General features: G+C 42.5%; 1 protein-coding gene across 2 annotated transcripts in view; it reads right to left on the reverse strand.

The window, feature by feature from the left end:
• robo1 (roundabout, axon guidance receptor, homolog 1 (Drosophila)) overlaps nucleotides 1-14,572 on the reverse strand; it is a 573,922-nt gene extending 559,350 nt beyond the window's left edge. For both annotated transcript variants that reach the window (XM_060897774.1, XM_060897772.1), the window contains exon 1: nucleotides 13,911-14,572. In XM_060897774.1, coding sequence (XP_060753757.1) covers nucleotides 13,911-14,040 — 130 coding nt within the window. In that variant the 5' untranslated portion in view covers nucleotides 14,041-14,572. The remainder of the gene's footprint in view (nucleotides 1-13,910) is intronic.
• Nucleotides 14,573-23,400: the final 8,828 nt, after the last annotated feature.

A 23,400-nucleotide genomic window follows, 5' to 3' on the forward strand; every position in this document is an offset into this window, starting at 1 on the left:
TTTTTCTTTTTGTCTCTCATGTTATTTATATGTTTGTAATCTTTAGTGATGATTTATGAGAAAACGTTTACGTATTGTCTGCATTATTTATTTATTTAGTTAGTTATTTAGATATGTATGTCATGTCTAGTCATTTTGTGTGCCTCATGTTTGTATTTGTCAATTGTGAATATGAATGACCCCAGGAAGAATAGCCGCTGCTTTGCAAAAGCTAATGGGGATCAAATAAAAACAAACAAACTGGGATTTGCAGAGTGCACATGGAACATTGTCTCAGCCGAATAATAAAACCATGCTGCTATTAAGTATTTTATATTTAATAGTCATTAAGTGGTGAAGTTTTCTACCAGAATACATTTATTTATTTAATGGAAGGAGTCTCCAGTGTCAGAGGAAACCCTTTAACTTCAAGTTAAACTTCACTCTTTGTGGTTTAGGGCGGCACGGTGGTGTAGTGGTTAGCACTGTGGCCTCACAGCAAGAAGGTTCTGGGTTTGAACCTAGTGGCCGACAGAGGCCTTTCTGTGTGGAGTTTGCATGTTCTCCAGGTGCTCTGGTTTCCCTCACAGTCCAAAGACAAACAGGTTAGGCTAATTGGTGACCGTAGGTGTGAATGGTTGGTTGGTTGGTTGGTTGTCTTTGTGGTTTCTCTGAATTTTTATTTCACTTCAAGAGAAAGTGAGCTGCTATAATGCAAGTGATAACCAGTTTGTTTCAAGAACGGTCCACAACCAAAGAGATGGATTTAAAAAAAAAAAAAAAAAAAAGACATGTTTGTGGCAGTGGGGGCGTGGCTGGGCATCAGCCATTGGTGGTGCGAGAATGGTAGAACTGGCAGGTAACGTGAGGAGTTTCACCGATGTTATCTTCATTTTTCACTCTACCTTTATATTTTGCATTCCATATGCACTTTATATTTCTCATATTATATATATATTTCTTTTTATATTGGTAAGTGTAGTTTGGTCGGGCAGTTGCAAAATAAGAATTTCATTACCCAATAATAAGCCGCTGTGTCTGTTATTGTGTATATGTGACCCCTCACCGAATCCAGGGACACACGTCGGCCGAAACGAATCAAAGATAATCGCAAAAGAAGCATTTTTTTTCGAAATTTGTGATTTTTGTTTTTTTCCCATCATGTGCAAGTTGAGATCTTGAAGAATGCAATCAGTATTTCAGATAATAGATTGTTTTGTTGGAAAAGCATACATTTTTTTGTTGCAAATTGTCTCGTTTTTGTCAGGACTGTAGCCTGCTGGGGGGTGTGGGTAAATTACCATATGGGCCATTCACATGATGATTTAAGTCTTTTTTTTTTTTTTTTTCGCGAATCAGCTGTATGATACGAGCTGAGCGCATGGCTACTTAACTGCATACAGGCGTGTGATTTCACTATGGAATGAGTTACTAAACAGAGCGCAGAGGAGCTGAAACACCGCGAAGCAAACAGACACACGGTATTTACATCGGAGATCACCATTTCTAGCAAAAAAAAAAAAAAAACGCAACCTCGTTTTCCAGATTGAATGGAATACTTGAATGATCGGATGATACATGGACCGTTCTAGGATTACATTATTCCATCGGAGGCATTGGTGTGTGCAAGGCGCCGTTTCTCTTTCTGATGGGGTGAGTTTATTAATCTAAGGCTGTGTGGTTATTTTTGCATGTAACGGAGAGTGTTGTGGTTTGGTTAAGCCTAGGTCACAACCGGACGTACGATTTTTTGGCCGTGCGATTTTTGGCGTTTCCCAAATCGCTGCTTTTTTTTTGTTCACGGAGAAAGACGTGCATTGGCCGTAAGTTTGTCTTGCAACCTGAAAAAAACGTAAGCGCCCGTAGACTTTGTTTGACATGACAAAGAACCTCTGCGGCCGGTCTGCGGCTCGAAAATCAGCACAACACACGTGCGCTCTCGTGCGTTTCATACGCGCTCTCCGTGTGTTTCTTGAGTTTTTTGCATGTAGACCGGCCGTAGGAGCGCGTACTGAAACTAGTACATGAAACTAGTGTTGTGTTAGTTGTGTCATCATCGTGCTATCTTTCTTTCTTACGGTGTGAGTAATTTTTCAACCACAAAACGTTAAAGTATACTTTAGGACTTATTTTTGTACTTCATAATTGTGTTGGGCATACTTTGCATGGAAGGAAAATTGACGTTTTGTTTACATGAAAGTAGCATCGTGCTAGCTAGTAGGGGGTGGGGCTTTCCTTAATATCATGCAGATGAGCACCATTATGCGCCCGCCCTGCACCCAGAGTAGCTGAGATGGAAAACTTTGAGGGCGATTTTCTCCCTTTTCTGTTTTAAGAAGTATACACTTTCAAAAGGCCACACATTCTTCAAATATTGTCAGATCTCCACATGGAAGGCATCATTGGAAAGCTTAGAAACTGTACTTTCTGAATCTGTCAGTAACTCAAAATGCCCCCGGGCCGACATGTGTCCCTGGAGTCTGTGATCTGCCACATATGACAAATAAAAATCTTGCTTTTGAATCTTGCTTTCTGTGTTCCTTCAGAGAGAAGACAGTACTCACAGAGAGAGAAAGAGAGAGAGAGAGAGAGAGAGAATGAGCTTCTTAGCACAGTGTGTGTGTGTGTGTGTGTGTGTGTGTGTGTGTGTGAGTGAGAGAGAGAGAAAAGAAATCGAAGTCACTGAAGAGCGAAATTAGAAAAAAAATGAAAGTGCACCAGGAGTTATCAAGCCTGCCTCCCTGTTCCTCCTTCTCTAACCTGCGAGAGAGTGTTAGTGTTGTTCTTTAATTCATAAAAAAAATATAATTGATGACAAGTTGCTGTTGAATACAGTTCTTTGGGGCGTGCTGTTGGAGGAAATAATCAATTTCAGGTTGGTACGGTAGCAGAAACGTTGCTTCATCACAGCTGTTTGTGCAAGTGACCCACTCACCAGAACCAAAATTAGATGAACGTAATATTAAATATCAACAATAACTGTCAAACTACTACCATTACCTCTGCCAACTGTGTTGTTGGAGGAGGTTAATGTTTTCGCCTCTGCTTGTCTGCCTGTTCCCAACATGACACAAAAAGTTGTGAACAAATTTGGATGAAATTTGGAGGAAAGGTGAGCCATGGGCAAAGGAACCAACAATTCAAGGACGTGTTATCCTAATGGGCTTCATGGGCAGCTGCCCGGGGCCTCGGCCACTAGGGGGCCTCGGAGGTAGCGAGATCGGAAAACGTGAAACGATATTTTCAGAAGTTTTGATCATATTGATAACATTTTCGATGCATTTCGCCACCCGTAAGGAGGCCCACCTTGTCCCGTCGCATAAATCACCCGTCATTGTCAATATGATCACTGTCCACCATGTCTTCACACGCTACGCCAGCTTGAGTTCAATGATTTAATTAATGACTTCGCTTTCCAGAAAAGTAGGAAAGTGCCCTTGTAAGTTGACCCATGGCTGTCAAACTGAATGCGCAAAGCTGTGTGCCACTGCTGTTTGGGACATTACGTGTGTGAAAGGATTAAATGTTTCACATAGCCTAACGTTTTGAGATTTATTTCTGAGAAGCAAGATATTTTTCTTTGTTATCGCTCTTTGTTTTCACAAGTTAAAAGTTGCCTGGATTCCAAAATGAAAACGAACGGTTATATACCAAATGAATGTTCTTGTTCTGAATCCTAAAGAAACTGTTGTAGGCTGAGGTGATGTTCTTGACATGTTGTTCATTGACTCACTCATTCAAAGGCTTCTTGAGGCTAAACTTCAGTGAACCAGACTTGTTAACCGTGATGTCTGATGGATTAGTTGCCTATTTCACCATTGCTTTTTCTCGATTAAGTAGGTGTTGATGGATATAAAGTAGTGCTGTCAAAAATGTCGCGTTATTAACGCGTTAACTTGACTCAATTTTAACGGCGATAATTTTTTTATCGCGAGATTAACGCTCTGTGACATGATGTAGGTTTTTCATAAGCTTTTGAAACTGCCAGGAACTTGGAACAGAAAACCGATAGCAGCTAGACTGTAAAGGCCAATTTATGCTGACAACCCAGTCCTCGCAGACGGTGTCTGCGTAGCCCCCCCCACCTTCGCAGACGCTCTGCGCGCACCTCCCAAAAATTGTGACCACTGCAGAAGCCTCGCAGACAGCGCCGCAGACAAGAGGGCTCTGATTGGTCCACTCTACCCGCTGTACACGCACTTCCGCTTCCCTACTTTCCCGGTTTGTTTTGTTTTCACGACCGGCATTTTTAAAAACACGAGCGACGATGGAGCAGCATGAAGAGCGGTTGATTGAGGAAGTACGGACATCTATACGACTCCAGTTCTAGTCATTATAAAAAAAAAAAAAAGTTCTAGTCATTATAAGTAACTGGAGGATAAACACTCCACTAACCACACCCACCAACTACTCCTAGCGACTTCGCGCCCCCTTGCATTGTGCCGGTGAATAACATCGCGCACGCCTATTCCCCCGCTCAACAATAAATTACAACTGTCTGCGAAAAGCTATCTGCGAAAGCCTTGTCGCAAGAGCATGCAGAGGCCTTAATGCCACGTCCCGCACAGCCAGAGTCCTCTGCCCTCCTCCCTCAAAGAACCAGCGCGGGCAGGGCGCGCTAGTAGAGATGGGATTCATGGCTCTTTGATGGGATCCGCATCTTTGTGATCCGTTCTTTGAAAAGAGCCGTTCAAAAGACTGGCTCATTTGGCTCTTTTTAAATATTCATTCAGTTTTAAGAAGACAGCGTCTAAAGAAGCCAGATCCCTCTGAACTGTAAACTCAATGCTATCCCAGAAATCCTTCCTGTAATATGCAAATTTGGCCGCCTCTGATTGGACAGCGCGACGCATCAACAGGCAGAAAGTGTAAAAGTACAAAATGTGTTAAGTGAGCTGAAACAGTAAAGATGAGATTCAATGCAATATTTATCAACGAACAACTTAAACTTAATATAATAGTGTACTTTATATTATAATCAAGCATGTCAAGCCTACCATCACTGTGAGTTGTAGACTAACTCAAGCAGTAGATCACTTCACTCCTGGTTCTTTTGCCAGCACCGGTGCTCGGCTTAGGTTCACTTTGCAGTGGCTGTGTCAAGACGTGTTATGCTTTGCAATAAAAAAAAACATTGGTACAAAGCAAGCCCATTCACTTTTTTTATGCTGATAAGAGAATTACAATGGTTTTTCATGTGACAAAAATGTGCGATTAATCGCGAGTTAACTATGCCAGTCGCGACATTAATCGCGATTAAATATTTTAAATCGCTTGACAGCACTAATATAAAGTTTTATCGTTCAATAGTATTTCTAATTGTGCCAGAGTCATTATTTAAGTTTCTGTGTCTAGTTAGACAGGCACGTCTGAGGGGGTGAATCTGCTGAGCGCAGGCGGGGGTGGGGCTTCGGGGGGGTGTCTGCCCAGGGCCTCGGCAAGGGTTAACGCGGCCCTGCACCAATTAGATTTTGATGAAACTCCAGACACATGTGGATCCAGGATTTGTTTGTCTCTTCCCAACGTAACTCAAGAAGTAGTGAAGTGATCTGGATGACAGCTTTAGTATTATCCTAGGTTCAAGTGATTCAATTTTGATTTTGAAAACATGTGATTTGGTGGAGGTATGGGCTCAACTCTACCAAGTGTCCTTCTAGTTTCTTAGGAGGCCAGATTAGACCACATCAAAATACCCAAGGGCCGGTCACCAAAATATTTTAGAGCTCCAATTTGATTTTAGTGGAGCAGCAGGTTATCCCCCGAGAGCTGAAGTCGTGGAACACAAGATGATATTCATAAATTTATGCCTTTTTCCAGGATAAATGACCCTGACCGCTTTAGTTAAGGACACCTCCAAGAATCCATTAAAAGGTTTTCCATGCCAAGTGGTTAGAGGCATCGCATCTAATTAGTTCTAACGTTCAGTGCTTCATTTGATCCATTACCCAAGCTTTGTTTCATAATGTTATTTCTCATGATATTAAATTCCTAAAGCCTAGGTCACAACCGGACATACGATTTTTTGGCCGTGCAATTTTTGGCGTTTCCCAAATCGCTGCGGTTTTTTTTTTTTGTTCATGGAGAAAGACGCAGGGGCGGCATGGTGGTGTAGTGGTTAGCGCTATCGCCTCACAGCAAGAAGGTCCTGGGTTCGAGCCCCGGGGCCGGCGAGGGCCTTTCTGTGTGGAGTTTGCATGTTCTCCCCGTGTCCGCGTGGGTTTCCTCCGGGTGCTCCGGTTTCCCCCACAGTCCAAAGACATGCAGGTTAGGTTAACTGGTGACTCTAAATTGAGCGTAGGTGTGAATGTGAGTGTGAATGGTTGTCTGTGTCTATGTGTCAGCCCTGTGATGACCTGGCGACTTGTCCAGGGTGTACCCCGCCTTTCGCCCGTAGTCAGCTGGGATAGGCTCCAGCTTGCCTGCGACCCTGTAGAAGGATAAAGCGGCTAGAGATAATGAGATGAGAAAGACGCATGTTGGCCGTAAGTTTGTCTTGCAATCTGAAAAAAAATGTAAGCGCCCGTAGAGTTTGTTTGACATGACGAAGAACCTCTGCGGCCAGTCTACGGCTCGAAAATCAGCACGTCACACGCGCGCCCTCCGTGCGTTTCTTGCGTTTTTTGCACGTAGACCGGCCGTAAGAGCACGTACGGCCGGTTGTGACCGAGGCTTAAGTGACAACAGTCTCTTGACACACAAGGCACATGCGTTTCCTGTAGCTCTCCATATGGAAATATTTTTGATTCCAGCTCTTGTAAATTTGCCTCTTTCAACTGTTAAATTAGCGCTTGTTGCTGCTCAAAGCCCCTCCCATTCCAGGCCCTGGTCTCCCCAGGCAGTCTCCTGTCCCAGTACTAACCAGGCCCTTGAGGTGCATTTGGGTGGCGCCAACCTCCGTTTCAGTAACCCTCTGCCTTTCGCCTATTGCATAGCTGTGATTGCAGTGGGGGGGCTGGTCTTCTGGTAACCATGAGAGTTTGACTCCCTGCTCACATCTGTATTGTGGTGCCTCACCAGATGGCACGAAGTACTTTTTTGATAATGGTCTTTGGTACGACCCGACCGCAAGTAGAACTCGCAATCTCCTGGTTGCAAAGTGGACACGCTAACCACTAGGCCAGCTTGCAGTGCTTTCTGCTGAAGCCATGACTCAATATCAAATCAATCAGTAAATTCATTCGCAGGTGTTGCCAGGTGAGCAAAAAAGACTTTTGGAATTCAGCTTACTGTGTGAACAGTCTGCTGCCACCATCAGGTGAAAGGAAGAATTGCAGCTTGTTGGCTGATGGGTTGCGTATCATGCATTCAAATAGAGTGGCTCTGGGTCGGTCACTGGCCAAAAAAAGGCAGAGAACTTATAATAATCCCTTCGGTACTTGTTCTTATTTTCTCAGAAATGTATTACATGACAACAAGAGACATATTCAGTTACAGAAAGTCATTAAGGTGTAATTTCTCTGCAGATTATGATGACTGGCTTGTATGGCTTTATAGGCAAGGTGCCCATGCATATAATTAGTGTTGCTCTGTGTGTGTGTGTGTGTGTGTGTGTGTGTTTAGATGAAACTTTTATGAGTGAGATCATTAAACAGCTCGTCAGATCTCACTTCCGGGACACATTTATCCAACAGAGACACACTCCTGTCATTTTGAAAAGCTCTCACATGCTTATTAGTACGAAGGATCTCTCAGATAAAGCACAGGAGAGCGTTGTAGAGGCAAAACAAAAACAGGCTGACGACGGAACCCTGTGGGACGCCCGTGAGCACACTGATTCTTTAACAAGTATGAGCGCTCACTGGTACGGTACTGATTTAATCAGTACTCTAATTCATATCAACCAATCCCAGGACATTTTATTTTTTAGCTTTGTTTACGTGTGCCTGGTTCAAACAGTGCTCAAGAAAAGCACATCCATGTACCTCAACTACCAGACTCCTTTTGTATAATGTTATTGAGGTGAATTTAAATGAAGTGCATTAGCTAGCTAAATTAGATAGCTTAGATGGTGTGGGTTTGTACAGAGTTTTGTTTGTAAAGGACACTTTTGTCTAAATTGTGTGGAAATCCCTTGTAGGCTGGAGTCAAGACCGTTACCATTACCGAATCCAAGACCAGGACTAAACAGGAAGTCTTAAAGGAGCCAAGGCTAAATAACAGCGAGACAGAATCACAATCAAGATCAACAACCATCTTGAGGATAAACCTTTATTTCAGCACCATATTTTGTGGTATGGGGTAATTTTTTTTAAATGTGTTACTTCCTGTCAAGAACATTTTACAAACTCTTAGTTGAGATCTGGAGCATATTAACGAGACCGAGACAAGTCCAAGCACAAATGCTAGTAATTTTGAAACAAGTTCAAGTCACTCCATAAAAAGTATTGAGTCTAAACTCCAGTCCTGCAGCCTTACTGATGAGTAGCTGATTGAGATCACCACCACACTGGGTAAGATAAGAGTTTAAGGAGCAGGGGTTATGGTTATAAAAACACCACCGGTGCACTTTAACTAGGTGTTAAGTTTAGCATTATCAGCAATCATTTCATCCTTTTATCGATCCTTTGATCATCGTTCTCGATAATTGTTAGTGATCGACACCTAAGTGAGGCTCGTTAATCCTTTGTTTTATGCCAATAACAAGTATCGTTAACTTGACTGTGGATTTGATTACTTATTGTCTCTGGTGGGAAGATGAGTGCATGGTTCAGTGTGTCGTGTAAAGATGTAATTGCAGGAAGTGGTGTTTATTTTCCAACAGGCAGGCAAACAGGTCAAAAACATAAGACAAAGGCTACATCCACACGACAACGGCAACGAGATGTTATTTAAAAATATATCGCGTCCAAATGGGCAACGATCAGTAAAATATCAGGTCCATATGGCAACGCAACGCTTGCTGAAAACGATGCAATACACATGCCACACCTCTAGGGGCGCTGTAAGACGGTCCCTTCGGAGACACCAGAACAATAGAAGTAGTAAGGACGCATGCGCATAAACTATTATGCGCGAGACTTCATATTAGCCACAAAGTCAGGAAAATCTGTTCGTAAAATTACATTATAATGACCAAATACAATGAAAAGTATTTTTCCAGTCTCACCTGTGAAAGGTAATCCCATGTGATCTCGTTTGGACGGCAAACCTGTTGGTACAGTTAAACGCAGCTAATCTTTATTCTCCGCTTTGACCTATCCAATATGGTGGCGAGGATGACGTATGATTCTACGAGGAAGGCGGCGTCTTTAATGGTCCGGAATAAATTGAATGCTACACGTTGATGGATTAATTTGTTGTTTCTCACCTGTGAAAGGTAATCCCATGTGATCTCGTTTGGACGGCAAACCTGTTGGTACAGTTAAACGCAGCACATGAATCTTTATTCTCCGCTTTGACCTATCCAACATGGCGGCGAGGATGACGTATGATTCTTCGCGGAAGGCGGTGTCTTTAATGGTCCGGAATAAATTGAATGCTACACGTTGATGGATTAATTTGCTCTTCTACGCCCTTTTTGAGGAATGTATTGTAGGACTTAAACCAACATCTGAAGAGGTGAGATCGCTCCTTTTTTTCCCTATTTTTGCTGGCGGGATTGACTCTGCCCTAAGGGCAGAGTCTCTCTCTCTCTCTCTCTCTCACTTTGCACCATTACACAATAAATATTCACAGTGAAAATATTTTGTAAGCGCGTTTCATGAACCAAGTTATAGGATTTGTTGACAACTCGCATCGAGTTCGTTACACTTCTACCCGGCGTGAAGCACTCACAGCCATGTGGTTGTGACGTCATCGTAAACAAATCCGTTCTACTCATCCAGACGACTTCGCAACGGCAACGTTGCCAGATCTTTCCACTCTGGAACCCGTTCTCAAAAAGACTGCGTTTTGGGCACCCAAAACGCCGGTGCCGTGTGGACACCAGGCCTAAATGATAAGCAATTGTATCGGAGTCACCTGAATCCGTTGCCGTGTGGACAAGGCCAAAGGCAGGGTCGTGAAACGGGCAATGGTCACACGAGGCACAAACAGAATGGCGGAGGCAAAAACGAAATGCAGAGTCCAAATATACAAAACAAAGTCAACAGATACCAAGGCTTGGTAATGTGAGACACTCGGTACAGCATGTATATTTCACCAATTCTGTGTGTTAAAAAAAAAAAAAAACAAATTCCTGATAATCGCACACTGTGATTGTACTCTAATCCGGAACAGGTGCATGGTAATTAGTCCCAATGGCGCAGCATTTACGTTGTAATCTGCTGCATGCGCCGAACCCCAACACACATGGACGTGACACAGTGATGTTTTTCTTGAAGACTCCGACTCATTGTCACTAAAGGCGAGGGACACAACTTTAGTTCGTTATATGCAAAAGTTCATCGTAAAAGACTTTGTTATAGTGGGGTTGCAGTGCAAATTGTATTTTGGTGTATCAGAATACACCTGCGTGCACATTAAAGCCCGTCTGAGGCAAGTTTCAGAGTCTGGCCTAACGGAGAGGTCAGGTCACGCTACAGATGGCTCGAACTCTGAGATCTCGTTGAACCATAAATCTCCATGAAGGAAAAAATAAAAAATAAAAATGGCACTGACCCAGACAGACGGTTAACAATGCATGATTTAGTGAAGCTCCTTTGCAATGTACCATGTGTTTCAGAAGGTCAGTGACACAGCCAGAAGCTCGGGTTGAGCTTAAAGGGTGCTCCGGCGTTAGAAAGTGAGGTCAAAGATATCAACCATGTGGAATAACTGACCATAAGGCCGGTCTGTGTGTTAGGAACATACAAGGGAGTGTAAAAATCCCAAAAGGAAACGGAGCATCAAATTTTGCAGCCTCGTAACACACATGTCTACTTGGCAGTCAATCAAATTCCCAGGCAAAGAGAAAAAACAAAACAAAAAGAAAGGGTCTTGTCAACAATGGAGGCAGTAAAGAACATTGTGCAATGTTGTGGTAAGTGCATGCTTTCTGTCCCACTGCACCTCTGCTGAACAGTACTAATGGATGTTTTGAAAGGGGTTTACTTTTACGGCTTGTGTTTTTTTTTTTTTTTTGAACAGCATATACAGCTCATCAGTATCAACTTGTGTGCGCTCTCAATCACAACTCAACAGCACTGTAATCGTAACGCAGCTCAGAAGAAGAGAAAACACACAAACGCAAGCCGAGGAACCTACAGTATAAAAGACCAGGATGCTCGGTCAGTTGTTTCTATTACGCCACAGAAACGAGGGATTCCTGAAACTGAGCATCATAATAAACATTACAATCATCTTCTTCATGTGTCCAGTGTGGGGTCCCTTTCCTAGAGTTTCTTGGCCAAGAAAATACAGCTGGCTAGCCACTCCCCTGCACTGCTTTTGGTCATGGGCAATTGAAAGTAGCCAGTTAGCCAAACTGCATGTCTTTGGACTGTGGGAGGAAACCGGAGCACCCGGAGGAACCCGAAACCTTCTTGCTGTGAGGTTTGAACCCGGAACCTGCTTGCTGTGAGGCAACAGCACTAACCACTACACCACCGTGCTGCCCAAACACTACAATACAACATGCTATTTACGAAATACAAGCGTTTCGGTGACAAACAAGATCAACTGTGAGCTACGTATCCCCCCGCTCTCGCTAATCAGAATGCAAGCAATTGAAAGAATAAGACACTTATCAATGTTGACTTCAACAAATAATGAACCCTGAAACAAGTAAATAAAGAGCAGTGACTCTCCCCAGGGATTTCAAATAGCAGTCATATTGAAATAGCATCAAAATCCACCGTGTGTTTCGTAAATGCATTCAGTTGGGAAACAGGAAGTCGATGTGCGACAGACCTGAAAACGGTATACAAGGTATAGAACCCCATGCCTAAGCTCTGTACCAAATATCAAGCAGTTGTGACTTGTAGTTGCTGAGAAAAACGTTACGAAATTTTCATAAATCCATGCTGTGCGTTTCGTAAATACATTCAGTCGGTAAACAGGAACTCTATGCGCGGCAGACCTGAAAACGGTATACACCGTAAAGAACCCCAAGCTGAAGTGTGGCACCAAGTACAAAGTGGGTATGATTTGTGGTTGCTGAGAAAAAGGGTGTTTCGGACGGACAGATATGGACGGAAGGACAGAGGTAAACCAGTATACACCCCCTTCCTTTGGAGTGGGATTATAAATCATTTTAAAAAAAAGCTTGCTTTGGTGATGTTTTCTGTAAGGAGGTATTTATTCTGCATTTTATATAAGGAGTCTCTAGTGCTAGAGCTTTGTAACAATCTTTCGAAAAAAGAAAAGGTTTTGCTTTCTGGTTTCTCAGGCTACGTCCACATTAATGCATTCCAGTTTTAAAACGCGTCACTTTTGTTACGTTTACGCCTGGCGTCCACACTATTCTGGAGTTTTCAAGCGCCAAAAATTGAGACTTTTGGAAACACTCCTGGTCTCGTTTTAGTTTGAAAACGTCGAGGTCATGTTTTAGTGGTGACATCATTTGGAAACAATGACGTATACACCCACGTTTGCTTCCTGATTTGGTCCTAGAAGTCACAACGTATTCGTTGTTGATTCGTCACACCCGTGTCACGTGAGCCTTTGTCGGAAGGAAACAAGTGGCATCGACTTTATATCAGCACGCACATGAACAGTGTATGTGAATGGTCATGCGATACGTGTTTCCAGGTGTTCCAGGGGAAGCCATGGCCTAATAGTTAGAGAAGGCAGCTATGGGACCAAAAGGTTGCCAGTTTGATTCCCTGGACCAGCAGGAATGGCTGAAGTGCCCTTGAGCAAAGCCCCCAAGCGCTCTGGGTACACTGTATGTGGGGTGGAACTCACTCAAACACCACTACCTGTATTTGAATTTAAACCCAAAGTGACTATTTTTTCTGCTTACAGAAATGCTGAAAAAGTCGGCATGATGTGTGGATACTGGCTCTGACAGTTCCTCAACCATATCACTCCAGGTCATAGGGCTCAACCTGAGATGCGTGTGGTTGGTTGGTTGTTTTTTTTCCCTTTCACCCCCATAGTTACGACATAGTTTTGTTCGTATCCACCGCACATATTTAGCTGGTTTGGTTTCCCAAAATATAAATAAACCAGGAGGCTAATTTCCTCCAGCATGACCCTGACCAGGCAGTTACTCGGGATGAATGAAGGTATACTGTAAATACATCACGCAGCACCACACAATCCTGTGAAACCATCCATCCATCCATCATCCATAACTGCTTATCCTGTGCAGGATCGCGGGCAAGCTGGAGCCTATCCCAGTTGACTATGGGCAAGAGGCGGGGTACACCCTGGACAAGTCGCCAGATCATCGCAGGGCTGACACAGAGACAAACAACTATCCACATTCGCACCTACGGTCAATTTAGAGCCACCAGTTAGCCTAAGCTGCATGTCTTTGGGGGAAAACCAGAGAACCTGGAGGAAACCCAAGCACACATGGAGAGAACATGCAAACTCCATACAGAAAGGCCCCCATTGGCCACTGGGTTCGAACCCAGAACCTTCTTGCTGTGAGGCAACACTGCTAACCACTACACCACCCTGTAATCCTGTTAATCAACATGGTTTTAGTTTGCCATGCATGCTTCATATCTAACCGTGACACGAAAGTAAAAAACCCAAGCTTGTGTCATGTTTCACAAAAGATCCCATCCTGATTGCCACACACTTCAAGTCTCAACCTGATGCCCTGTGAAACTTTCTGGCAAGGTTCCTTCCAAAACAAAAAATATATATATAAATAAAATTGGGGGGAGGAGCCCTAATAGCGTGCCTCCTACTCATATCAATATTTGTATCCATTGACACATTCCACGAAAGAGCAAAAGCAAGTGAACCGTCCAAGAAAGATGAAAGAAGTTAAGACAGAAAGAAGTTTCTGTGCGAGAAAGTTGTGATGGTGGTGAAGGGAGGTGTGGTTTACTTACGAGACCTGTCCCCTTTCCATCTCCACCCACCCTTGTTCTTCCCCGGCTTGTCCCCTTCCCAGGACAGTCCACGTGTTATCCAGGTGCTCAGAAGCAACACGGTAAGGAGGAGCAGTCTCCCCGCCATCATTCCAGCACAACTATCCACTTCCTTACATCACACACAGCTACAAGAGACAATACGTTGCTCCTTGAACACAACAGACGCCCTCATGTTCCCACCACGGACTTCTTCAACCTCTTCCCAAGTCCCTTAGAGGACTTCAGGAGTAGTAGTAGTGTTGTATGGCTTCCAAGTTCCAAGTAATCTCCTTCCTTTTCAATTCTACCGGTTCGTCCAGTCGATCAAGAATTAATGCTGTTCCGGATGATGGTACGGGCGGAGAGGTGGTTCCAGAGGAGTGCCATCACTCAGCGAGGAGAAAGTGAGTTTGTCAGTCTGAGGATAATTCAACAGCTTTGAGCGTCATGGCCAGGTGTGAGGGAGATAGTCACACATCGGTGCTCCCTCAGAGAGTACCAGCAGTCCCTGAAAAAGCCTCGGAGCCTTTCCTTCTCCTCCCGGGTTTAATGCCAGTTCAGCGGAAGTGGAGCCGATGTTGATATGAAAACAGGAGATAAATCAGAGGCAGGATTTCAATCCTGCAACCTTGACAGCGCCAAGTGTGTGTCTGAGTGTGTGTGTGTGTGTGTGTGTGTGGGAAGTGGGAAAGAAAGGCAGAGCAAGAGACAGGGAGGAGGGAGGACAAAGTGTGATTGAGTGTCAAGTGTTCAGGTCAGATAACTTGAGCTGAGAGGATTTCTCTCTCGTCCACGGAGAAGCTGCACTAATGCACTAATGCGCTGTTTCAGGCAGTTACAGCTAAACTACAACGCAAAGCAGCTTCTCTCTTCAAATCACTGCCTTATTATTGATCACATGCACGTTCTAATAGGTTATCATTTCTATAACAAATCATTTATATGGATTTGCATTTCAATTTATAAAATTAAAGACTAAAAAATATATATATATACACACTACCGTTCAAAAGTTTGGGGTCACTTTGAAATGTCCTTATTTTTGAAAGAAAAGCACTGTTCTTTTCAATGAAGATCACTTTAAACTAATCAGAAATCCACTCTATACATTGCTAATGTGCTAAATGACTATTCTAGCTGCAAATGTCTGGTTTTTGGTGCAATATCTCCATAGGTGTATAGAGGCCCATTTCCAGCAACTCTCACTCCAGTGTTCTAATGGTACAATGTGTTTGCTCATTGCCTCAGAAGGCTAATGGATGATTAGAAAACCCTTGTACAATCATGTTAGCACAGCTGAAAACAGTTGAGCTCTTTAGAGAAGCTATAAAACTGACCTTCCTTTGAGCAGATTGAGTTTCTGGAGCATCACATTTGTGGGGTCGATTAAATGCTCAAAATGGCCAGAAAAATGTCTCGACTATATTTTCTAGTCATTTTACAACTTATGGTGGTAAATAAAAGTGTGACTTTTTATGGAAAACACAAAATTGTCTGGGTGACCCCAAACTTTTGAACGGTAGTGTATCACTGATACGGTTTTCTACAAGGAGACATTTATTTAATGTTTATGGAAGGAGGTTAAACTCCGAGATTAAGCTCCAACTTTTTTTTAACTACAGCACAAAAATAAAACACAAGTCAAGGCTGTAGCAGCTCATCTGACCTGCCATCAAAAACAACCATGACGACCAAATCATCAAACGATGTGAGAGAGGATCAACCTCCACGACTAACTGTTCACAACAGGAAGATCAACAAAGGACTAAATTTTGTTCCCCGAGGGAAGATCGACCCGAAACATTGATCAGAACTGAATGAGAGCGGAGCTACAATAGTCAGAAGATACGTAAAGTTGACCTGATTACTAATTTGTTCGCAAAAATTTGACAGTACAATGACCAAGTTTTATACAGAAGGCCGAGTTATTTCAAATAAAACAAATCAGAACTGAAATCCATTGAGAACTGAAGGAGGGGACACGATTTAACTGAAAAAGTTGTAAACAAATTGTTTACAACAGGAAAATCAATAAACAAATGACTAGGTTTTGCTCCCCGAGGGAAGATCGACCCAAAACATCAAATCAGAACAATCGATGAGAAATCAGAGAGGAGGTACAATTCTAGTGAGAGGCCTCAAATTCATTAATTTGGTCTAATTAGTAACTCGTTAGCAAAAAAATTGACAAAAAAAAAGGACCAAGTTTTGTGTGCCGTGATGAGTTCTTTCAAACAAAACAATCAGAATGGAAATCCGTCAGGGGCGTCGTGGCTCAGGTGGATAAGGCGCCATACCATAAATCCGGGGACCTGGGTTCGATTCCAGCCTGAGGTCATTTCCCGATCCCTCCCCGTCTCTCTCTCCCACTCATTTCCTGTCTCTACACTATCCTATCCAATAAAGGTGAAAAAAGCCCAAAAAAATCTTAAAAAAAGAATGGAAATCCGTGGAGAACTGACGGAGGAGATACGATTTAACTGAATTGTGGACGACGGATGCTACGCCATGGCAATAAAGAGATTCTAGTGATTGTGGTGAAGAGATGACCGTTTATAGCTGCTATAACCCAATTCAGAACTTGTTTCAAGGATGTTCAACATGAAATGTAACTACAAATGGATAAAAAGTACCACGTGTCGTACTTGAATAAATAAAACATTGTAACTGCTGTCAAGTTGCTGTGGGGTAAGGGGAATAAAACCCTTCAGGACAAGAAAATAAGCAACTTGGAGGTGATACGAGTAACTCTGCACTACATATGGTACGAGCTCAAACGCTCAAGTGTGATATCGCCGTTGTGAGTGTTGTAGTGAAAACCACCTAAACCAGAGCGTATCGAGACCAAGACCAGGACCAGACCAGTGTGTGTGAAGGGGGTGGGGGAGGGGTGACATCCGTTAACAGGAAGAAAATTTTCAAATTAGTAGAGAGAGTCACATTACTGGTCGCATTGAAAGCAGGAAATTTTACATCCACTCACAGTGACGATGTTAACAAATAAATCAGACAATACACAGGCACTTTAGTGAAATCCCCGCAGTTGTGGTCTTGACTGGTCTTGAAATAAAATCCAGAGTCCTCCACGTCTGAGACAAGACCAAGTAAAGATGAGGTCAAGTCCGAGATGAGATCAAGACCTTCAAAAAGTGGTCTTGAGACTGGTCTCGAGTACAACACCACTACCTGTAGTACTTGCCTGTTATTGTGAAATATTTTGTGACAGTGATCGGTTATTTTTGCTCCATCGTAGTAAAATATCTGAAATTATTTTGTAAAAATAGCCTCAATGAGGCTGTAGCTCATACCAGCCACTGTTGTTGTGCACGAGTTTGAAATCCAATCACTCCTGTAGGAGGAGTAGCAATTTTTTGTGAAATTGGGCCATCCTTAAAAAAAAAAAATCCGTTTCCTGTCCACCGGGTGAGCAAAAAAAAAATTCAGTCGGGAGGGAGGGATTTTTTTTTTTATATATGGATGGATAAGAAATCGCAATGCTGTGTTTGCTTTTTCTTTCAGTACTTTATTACAAAAGCAGACACATTTAATAAAATGACAGTTTAATCAACTGAAACTTGTACAAAAACTTTAAGTTAGCATTTTAAATGCTGACTGCAACATTTGCAAAACTTTTACAAAGGTACTTAAAATGTCCGACACACGGACTTTTTGTAGTTCTAAATCGAGCGTTAGGCCTAGTTCGGATGAAATTACACTATTAAAAATGATCACTGAATGATTTGTTTTTCTGAATCTTTACTATTTTGTTGTTCGCTAGAATACCATTTTGCGATTTCACACTTAAGCAAATGTTTGAAAACTCCGGATCTCCTTCCTTCATGGTGGCTGCCATTTTTTTGTGCCGCATGGCGCATGTGCAGAGCTGATTCGATTCTATATTCTGCGTGGAATGCAGGGCTTTCCACAAGCGCCGGCTTCGGCCATACAGCCGGCTACTTTAATGACTATTTTTGTAGCCCACAGGCTCTAAATATTAATTTCCGATTTTAATAAAATTAAATGTTTATCTAACGGACTGACAATAATGTCAAACTGAACCGCACTCATTTAAGGTGTGATTCGTGCTGTTTGTACCGATAATTAATAACCACAAATTCTCCGCCGACTTCGTTGATCAAGGGAGAGTAACTCATCCGCGGCCCCTACATGCGGTGTGTGCGTGCGCACTCGGTGGAGGCAGTAGTGTGTCGGAGGGAACAGAAGCAGAGATAATGCTTATTTTGTCTCCGGTAAACCAGTCTTCTCTCGTTCAATTACATGCTGGCATCAAAAGACACCGTTGGTTGTAAATGAAGCCAAACTGAGTGGTTGGAGTGTATTTTCATACACAAATGGAGAAATGTTCACTGAGTGTGTAATTGTGTAGCCCCACTGCAGACCGTTGTCGTTGTTAATTCATAGCATGCTCAGCTGCGTGAATGTGTCATGCACCGAAAATAAGAGATTTACAAGCCAGGAACGCCTCATGATGCAATACGCAAGAAAAGAAAGAAGATTTACTGCCATTTTACTTTGTATTTGAGTAAAGTGAATAAATAAATGGTCTGTGGAAAATACATTTAATCCTGGGAACTGCGTGCACAGGAGTTTATTTTGTGTTTATTCCCCCCCGGCTGGCTACTTATTTGTCATGGCTGGCTAGTATGAGCCTTAGTGGAAAGCCCTGGGAATGCGGAAACGTCAAGTTCGATTTTAGATTTACGAACCCCCCAAAAAAATTTCGAAAAACCGGCGTTTTTAAAAAAAAAATTCAACCGCACAAACGGCACTCACCTGGCCAGTGGACCGGAAACAGAACATTTTTTTAATAATGGCCCTGTACATGACCCCTGTGTAGCCGCATCCATGGCAGGTGGCGCTACCTGGTGAACAATTCTTGTTGGAAAACGTCTTTAGAGTCTTCTGGGAGAGTTTCAGTGAAAACATCCGAACAGTTTACGAACAGTAGTGTTTAATGTGACGAGTCACACAAAATGTTCAAAACGCCCATAAAATGTTAAATGTGACCGGTGATGCCACCATCTTGACAACTTTCATACAAACCAACCTGGGGAACATTGTATACGAGTTTGATCAAAATCTGATCACTTCTGTAGGAGGAGTAGTGATTTTCGTGAAATTGCATGTGACCCTTCTGTAGCCTCATCCATGGTAGGTGGCACCAACTGGTGAACAGTCTGATTGATTGAATACTTTATTCCGAACAATAAAGAAGAAAGATGAGGGGTCTTTCAGAGGGGTCTTTCCAACAGTTCATGTTGGAAAATGTCTTTCGAGTCTTCTGGGTGAGTTTCAGTGAAAACGTTCCAGCAGTTTACGAAGAGCAGTGTTTAATGTGATGAGTCACCCAAAAATTTCAGACACCCATAAAACCGTAAGTATGACAGGTGGCGCCACCATCTTGACAACTTTTATTCACACCCACTTGGGGAACATTGGATGAGAGTTTGATCAAAATCTGATCAATCCCGTGGGAGGAGTAGCGATTTATGTAAATTACGGACAGACGGCAGTGACGGATGGACTACACATGATCGCATGAGCTCATATGGCCTGGCCTAGAGCCAGATGAGCTAAAAATGTCATACTTTAATGAGACCTGATCAGTTTACTTTTGTTTAGTTACAGCTTTTTAATAGTAAGGTAATGTGTACATGGTAGAAACTGATTTAGTACCGCCTATCGTTACATGGTGAACAAAAAGTGAAACCTGGCTTCCAAGGGGCACAACAGAAAAGCGTTAACCCTGTAATCTGGAAATTGTACATTCCTGACCTTGATGATGCCACAGCTATCAGTGTCCAGGAATACAAGAGGGCAAAACTGGCCATTCATTCATGGTGGGAAGGGCCTCCCTGCAGGGGCGAAGATACGTTTTTTGAACTGGGGGGGACAAAGCTGCCAGCAAACCAACCCCAACCCGTGTTGTGCAAGGAATATACGCTGATGCCCTCAGGGCGATGACATTACTCAGCTAAGACAAAAAAACCCCATCAAAATTGTAAACCAGTGCATCCTGACTTTCTAACTATACCTGTGTGTTGCGTGAGCGGCAGTCAGTCAACAACTCTTCGCAAAGTTTCCTTATGAAACAATATGCTCGCTGAAATTATGGCAGGGAACGCCAGATTAAACATTAAAACTGCCTTCTGAGCACTGTATCTACAGGCTACTGTACCACAAAGGCATCTCTACTCCGTACGATTTTACTTTCACTACGACATTACTTTGAACAGACTATCAAAAAATTGCAAGGTGATATGATAAAGTAAGGCACAGTTTACTTACAGTCGTTTTTTGAAAAAAACAACGCAATCGTTTTCTGCCTTTTCGGTTTGGCACCCTTCATCATGCCGTGTTGGGGTCCTGAACTAGGAGCTGTCCCCGATATGCCTGTCAAACTTGTTGTGGGTAACCATAGGAACCAAGCTCGAGCTCGCAACCTGTGCAGTCTGCGCAGCTCAACCAACCGAATATCAGTCTTTGTTTTATGTGAGTTGTTGCAACTATGTATGTACTGCTGTGCACCTCAATAAACCGAATGGTAATTAGTCTTTTGATTTTTCCGTGAGGTTTGCCTTATGCAAAGAAAGACAGCATAGATGTTTTTTCCTCCCTATAAGTGGGGGGGACCGAATGAGGTGAATTTAAATCTGGGTGGGACGAATCCCACCCGTCCCACCCTCTATCTGCGCCCGTGCCTCCCTGTCAATCACTTTGACATTAGCCAATCGTGAGGTCATGTACGTATGAGGAAGAGGGCAGATAGCGCTTTTCTCCAAGTGTGTTACACAGCATGAGTAACAGTTTGAAAAGATGTGATTGATAAAGAGATTAAAGAAAAATGATCAAAATTCATACTCAAAATTGAATTTCATGTGTGTCACCAGGAACTAGTGTCCGATTATCCTATTATTTAAAAACAAAAACCTGACGTTGTTTGATTATGAAAATATCTGCAGGCTTAAAGTGTATAAACAGTATACGCTGTATACACAGTATTTTCATCATCATTCACTTATCATCGATGCTTTCTCGATATCCATACTCCCCCCCTTCTTTTTTCATCCAGTAATTTCAGCAGTGCTTGGGCCTTAAGCAGAACAAATTATAGTTGTATCTAATATGAAAGAGGTAAATGGTCTTTCATTAGCTGCTAATTAAACCCTGACTTCATGATAAGAGTGATTAACAGACATTGGAGTTGCACTTCTCTGAACACACCACATACTGATTTCGCATAATTAGCTGGAAAGGTGAAAGGTAGGTGAAGGTTTTATAAAGTAGACACAAAGACCAGATTATAGTGTTATGTCATGTTTGATGATCTAATCAGGTCAATTAAGTGGGATAATTACTGGCTTCCACCAACAATATCAAGAGTAATTAATCAGAGAGTTAAAAACTCTATATACTGTCGTATATATATATTAATATCCAGGCACCTAATGTTGCTCTTTTAAAATCACTAGTCAAAATCTTGTCGGAATTCTATAACCATCTGTAACGAAACTAGAAGGGCACATAGAGAGCGCAGATCTCTGCCAACGACAATAGTTGACTCTTTTATGATATGCAAATCTACAATTGCATCCACTTTATACATGTCTGGATATACTGTATTTCCAAAATTATATGCCTACACGTGTATCCCAGAGGATTACTGGTACCAGTGAACGTGGATTCTCATATGGAGTCATTGTATTTCTACATTGGCTAGGTTTCGTCACTACTGAACTTTACTACCGTCGCCTGGATTGTAAAACGTATAGCAAATGCCATATCTCGCAACATTATTCCAAGTATAATTAAATCCATGGATCCGCCCTGTGACTTGGATCTGCTCCAAAATGTAATGGGTTCTTCCTTAGCCCATGTCACACCTTTCCACCAAGTTACATGGAAATCAGGTTGGCAAGTTTTGCATAATCCTGCAAACAAACCTCACCGAAATCATCACCTCTTTGGCGGAGGTAATTAAGAAAATGACTATGTTCAACTCACATCATCAATCAAGGTTATGAGGAAATAGTTTTCTGTCTATTTGAATGCTTCGTTTATTACCATCATGACTACCCTATTTGTAGCTGTTTTATTACAGATTTATTATTTAATTCATTCATTCTCAAGTTATGTAGTTCCTTTTTTTTTTTTTAGAGGAAATCAAAATTATTGGCACCCTTCATTAAAATGACCGGTAAACGAGTGACGTTTTAGCGTTTTTCTCTCAAAGTAATTTTCCTGCAAAACCCTGGTTTCAAAAGAATTTTAATACCATCACATTAATGGCATTTAGCAGATGCTCTTATCCAGAGCAACGTACATCATACCCAGAGCAACCTGGGGTTAATTGCCTTGCTCAAGAGCACTTCAGCTATTCCTGCTGGTCCAGGGAATTGAACCTGCAACCTTCTGGTCCCAAAGCTGCTTCTCTAACCATGAGTTCCCCATAACTATAGGTAACACTTCTTGGAATGTTTAACAAAGATGGAGACACTTGTAGAGAACCCTGGACTCTCTACTCCTCAATACAGAACATTTAACTTTTTTGGCGTCCTTTCCAATTCAGATCCCAAGTTGGTCAACAAGGCTTTAGATCCGATAGGTTCATCATAATCGTTGATTTTGGGTTGATTTGGGTGGACGTTTGGGGTCATTACTGCATTGAAAGCCGTATCTACAACCAAGTCTTCATCTCCTGGCAGAGGCGGCCAGATCCTGACTTCAAACTTCCTGGTACTTTGCAGAATTTGGTATTTTTGGACCGGAGAAACGCGTTCATGGTTCTTAGAACTGTCCGAGGAAGTTCCCAATTTTTTTTGTCCCCCCGCACCACAGGAATGGAGAACAATCGCAGTTTTTAGAACGTTCTGTTCTTTTTTTTTCTTAAAGAACCTTTGGTGTTCTTTTCTTTTTCTTCTCAGAAACACAAAGATTTTCCTGAACATTTGTTGTGTAGTTATACAAGTCTTCACCATGAGATCGTGACCAAATGCAGTTTAAAAAGAAACTTGTGTTGTACAACAAAATATATTCAAGCTTTGATAAATAAGTGTCAAATGAATAAAAATACATAATCTTTTCAAAAGATATCAGATCCAACATGTGTTGCCAATCGTGGAGTTGCAGTGTGCCCTCTGGTGGACAAACTAAACAATGACAACACTTATAACATGGCTGATGGGATCTCTCGTCTTATCTCATCTCATTATCTCTAGCCGCTTTATCCTTCTACAGGGTCGCAGTCAAGCTGCAGCCTATCCCAGCTGACTACGGGCGAAAGGCGGGGTACACCCTGGACAAGTCGCCAGGTCATCACAGGGCTGACACATAGACACAGACAACCATTCACACTCACATTCACACCTACGCTCAATTTAGAGTCACCAGTTAACCTAACCTGCATGTCTTTGGACTGTGGGGGAAACCGGAGCACCCGGAGGAAACC

The sequence above is a fragment of the Neoarius graeffei genome, chromosome 17 (assembly GCF_027579695.1).
Source record: "Neoarius graeffei isolate fNeoGra1 chromosome 17, fNeoGra1.pri, whole genome shotgun sequence".
Classification (NCBI taxonomy): domain Eukaryota; kingdom Metazoa; phylum Chordata; class Actinopteri; order Siluriformes; family Ariidae; genus Neoarius; species Neoarius graeffei.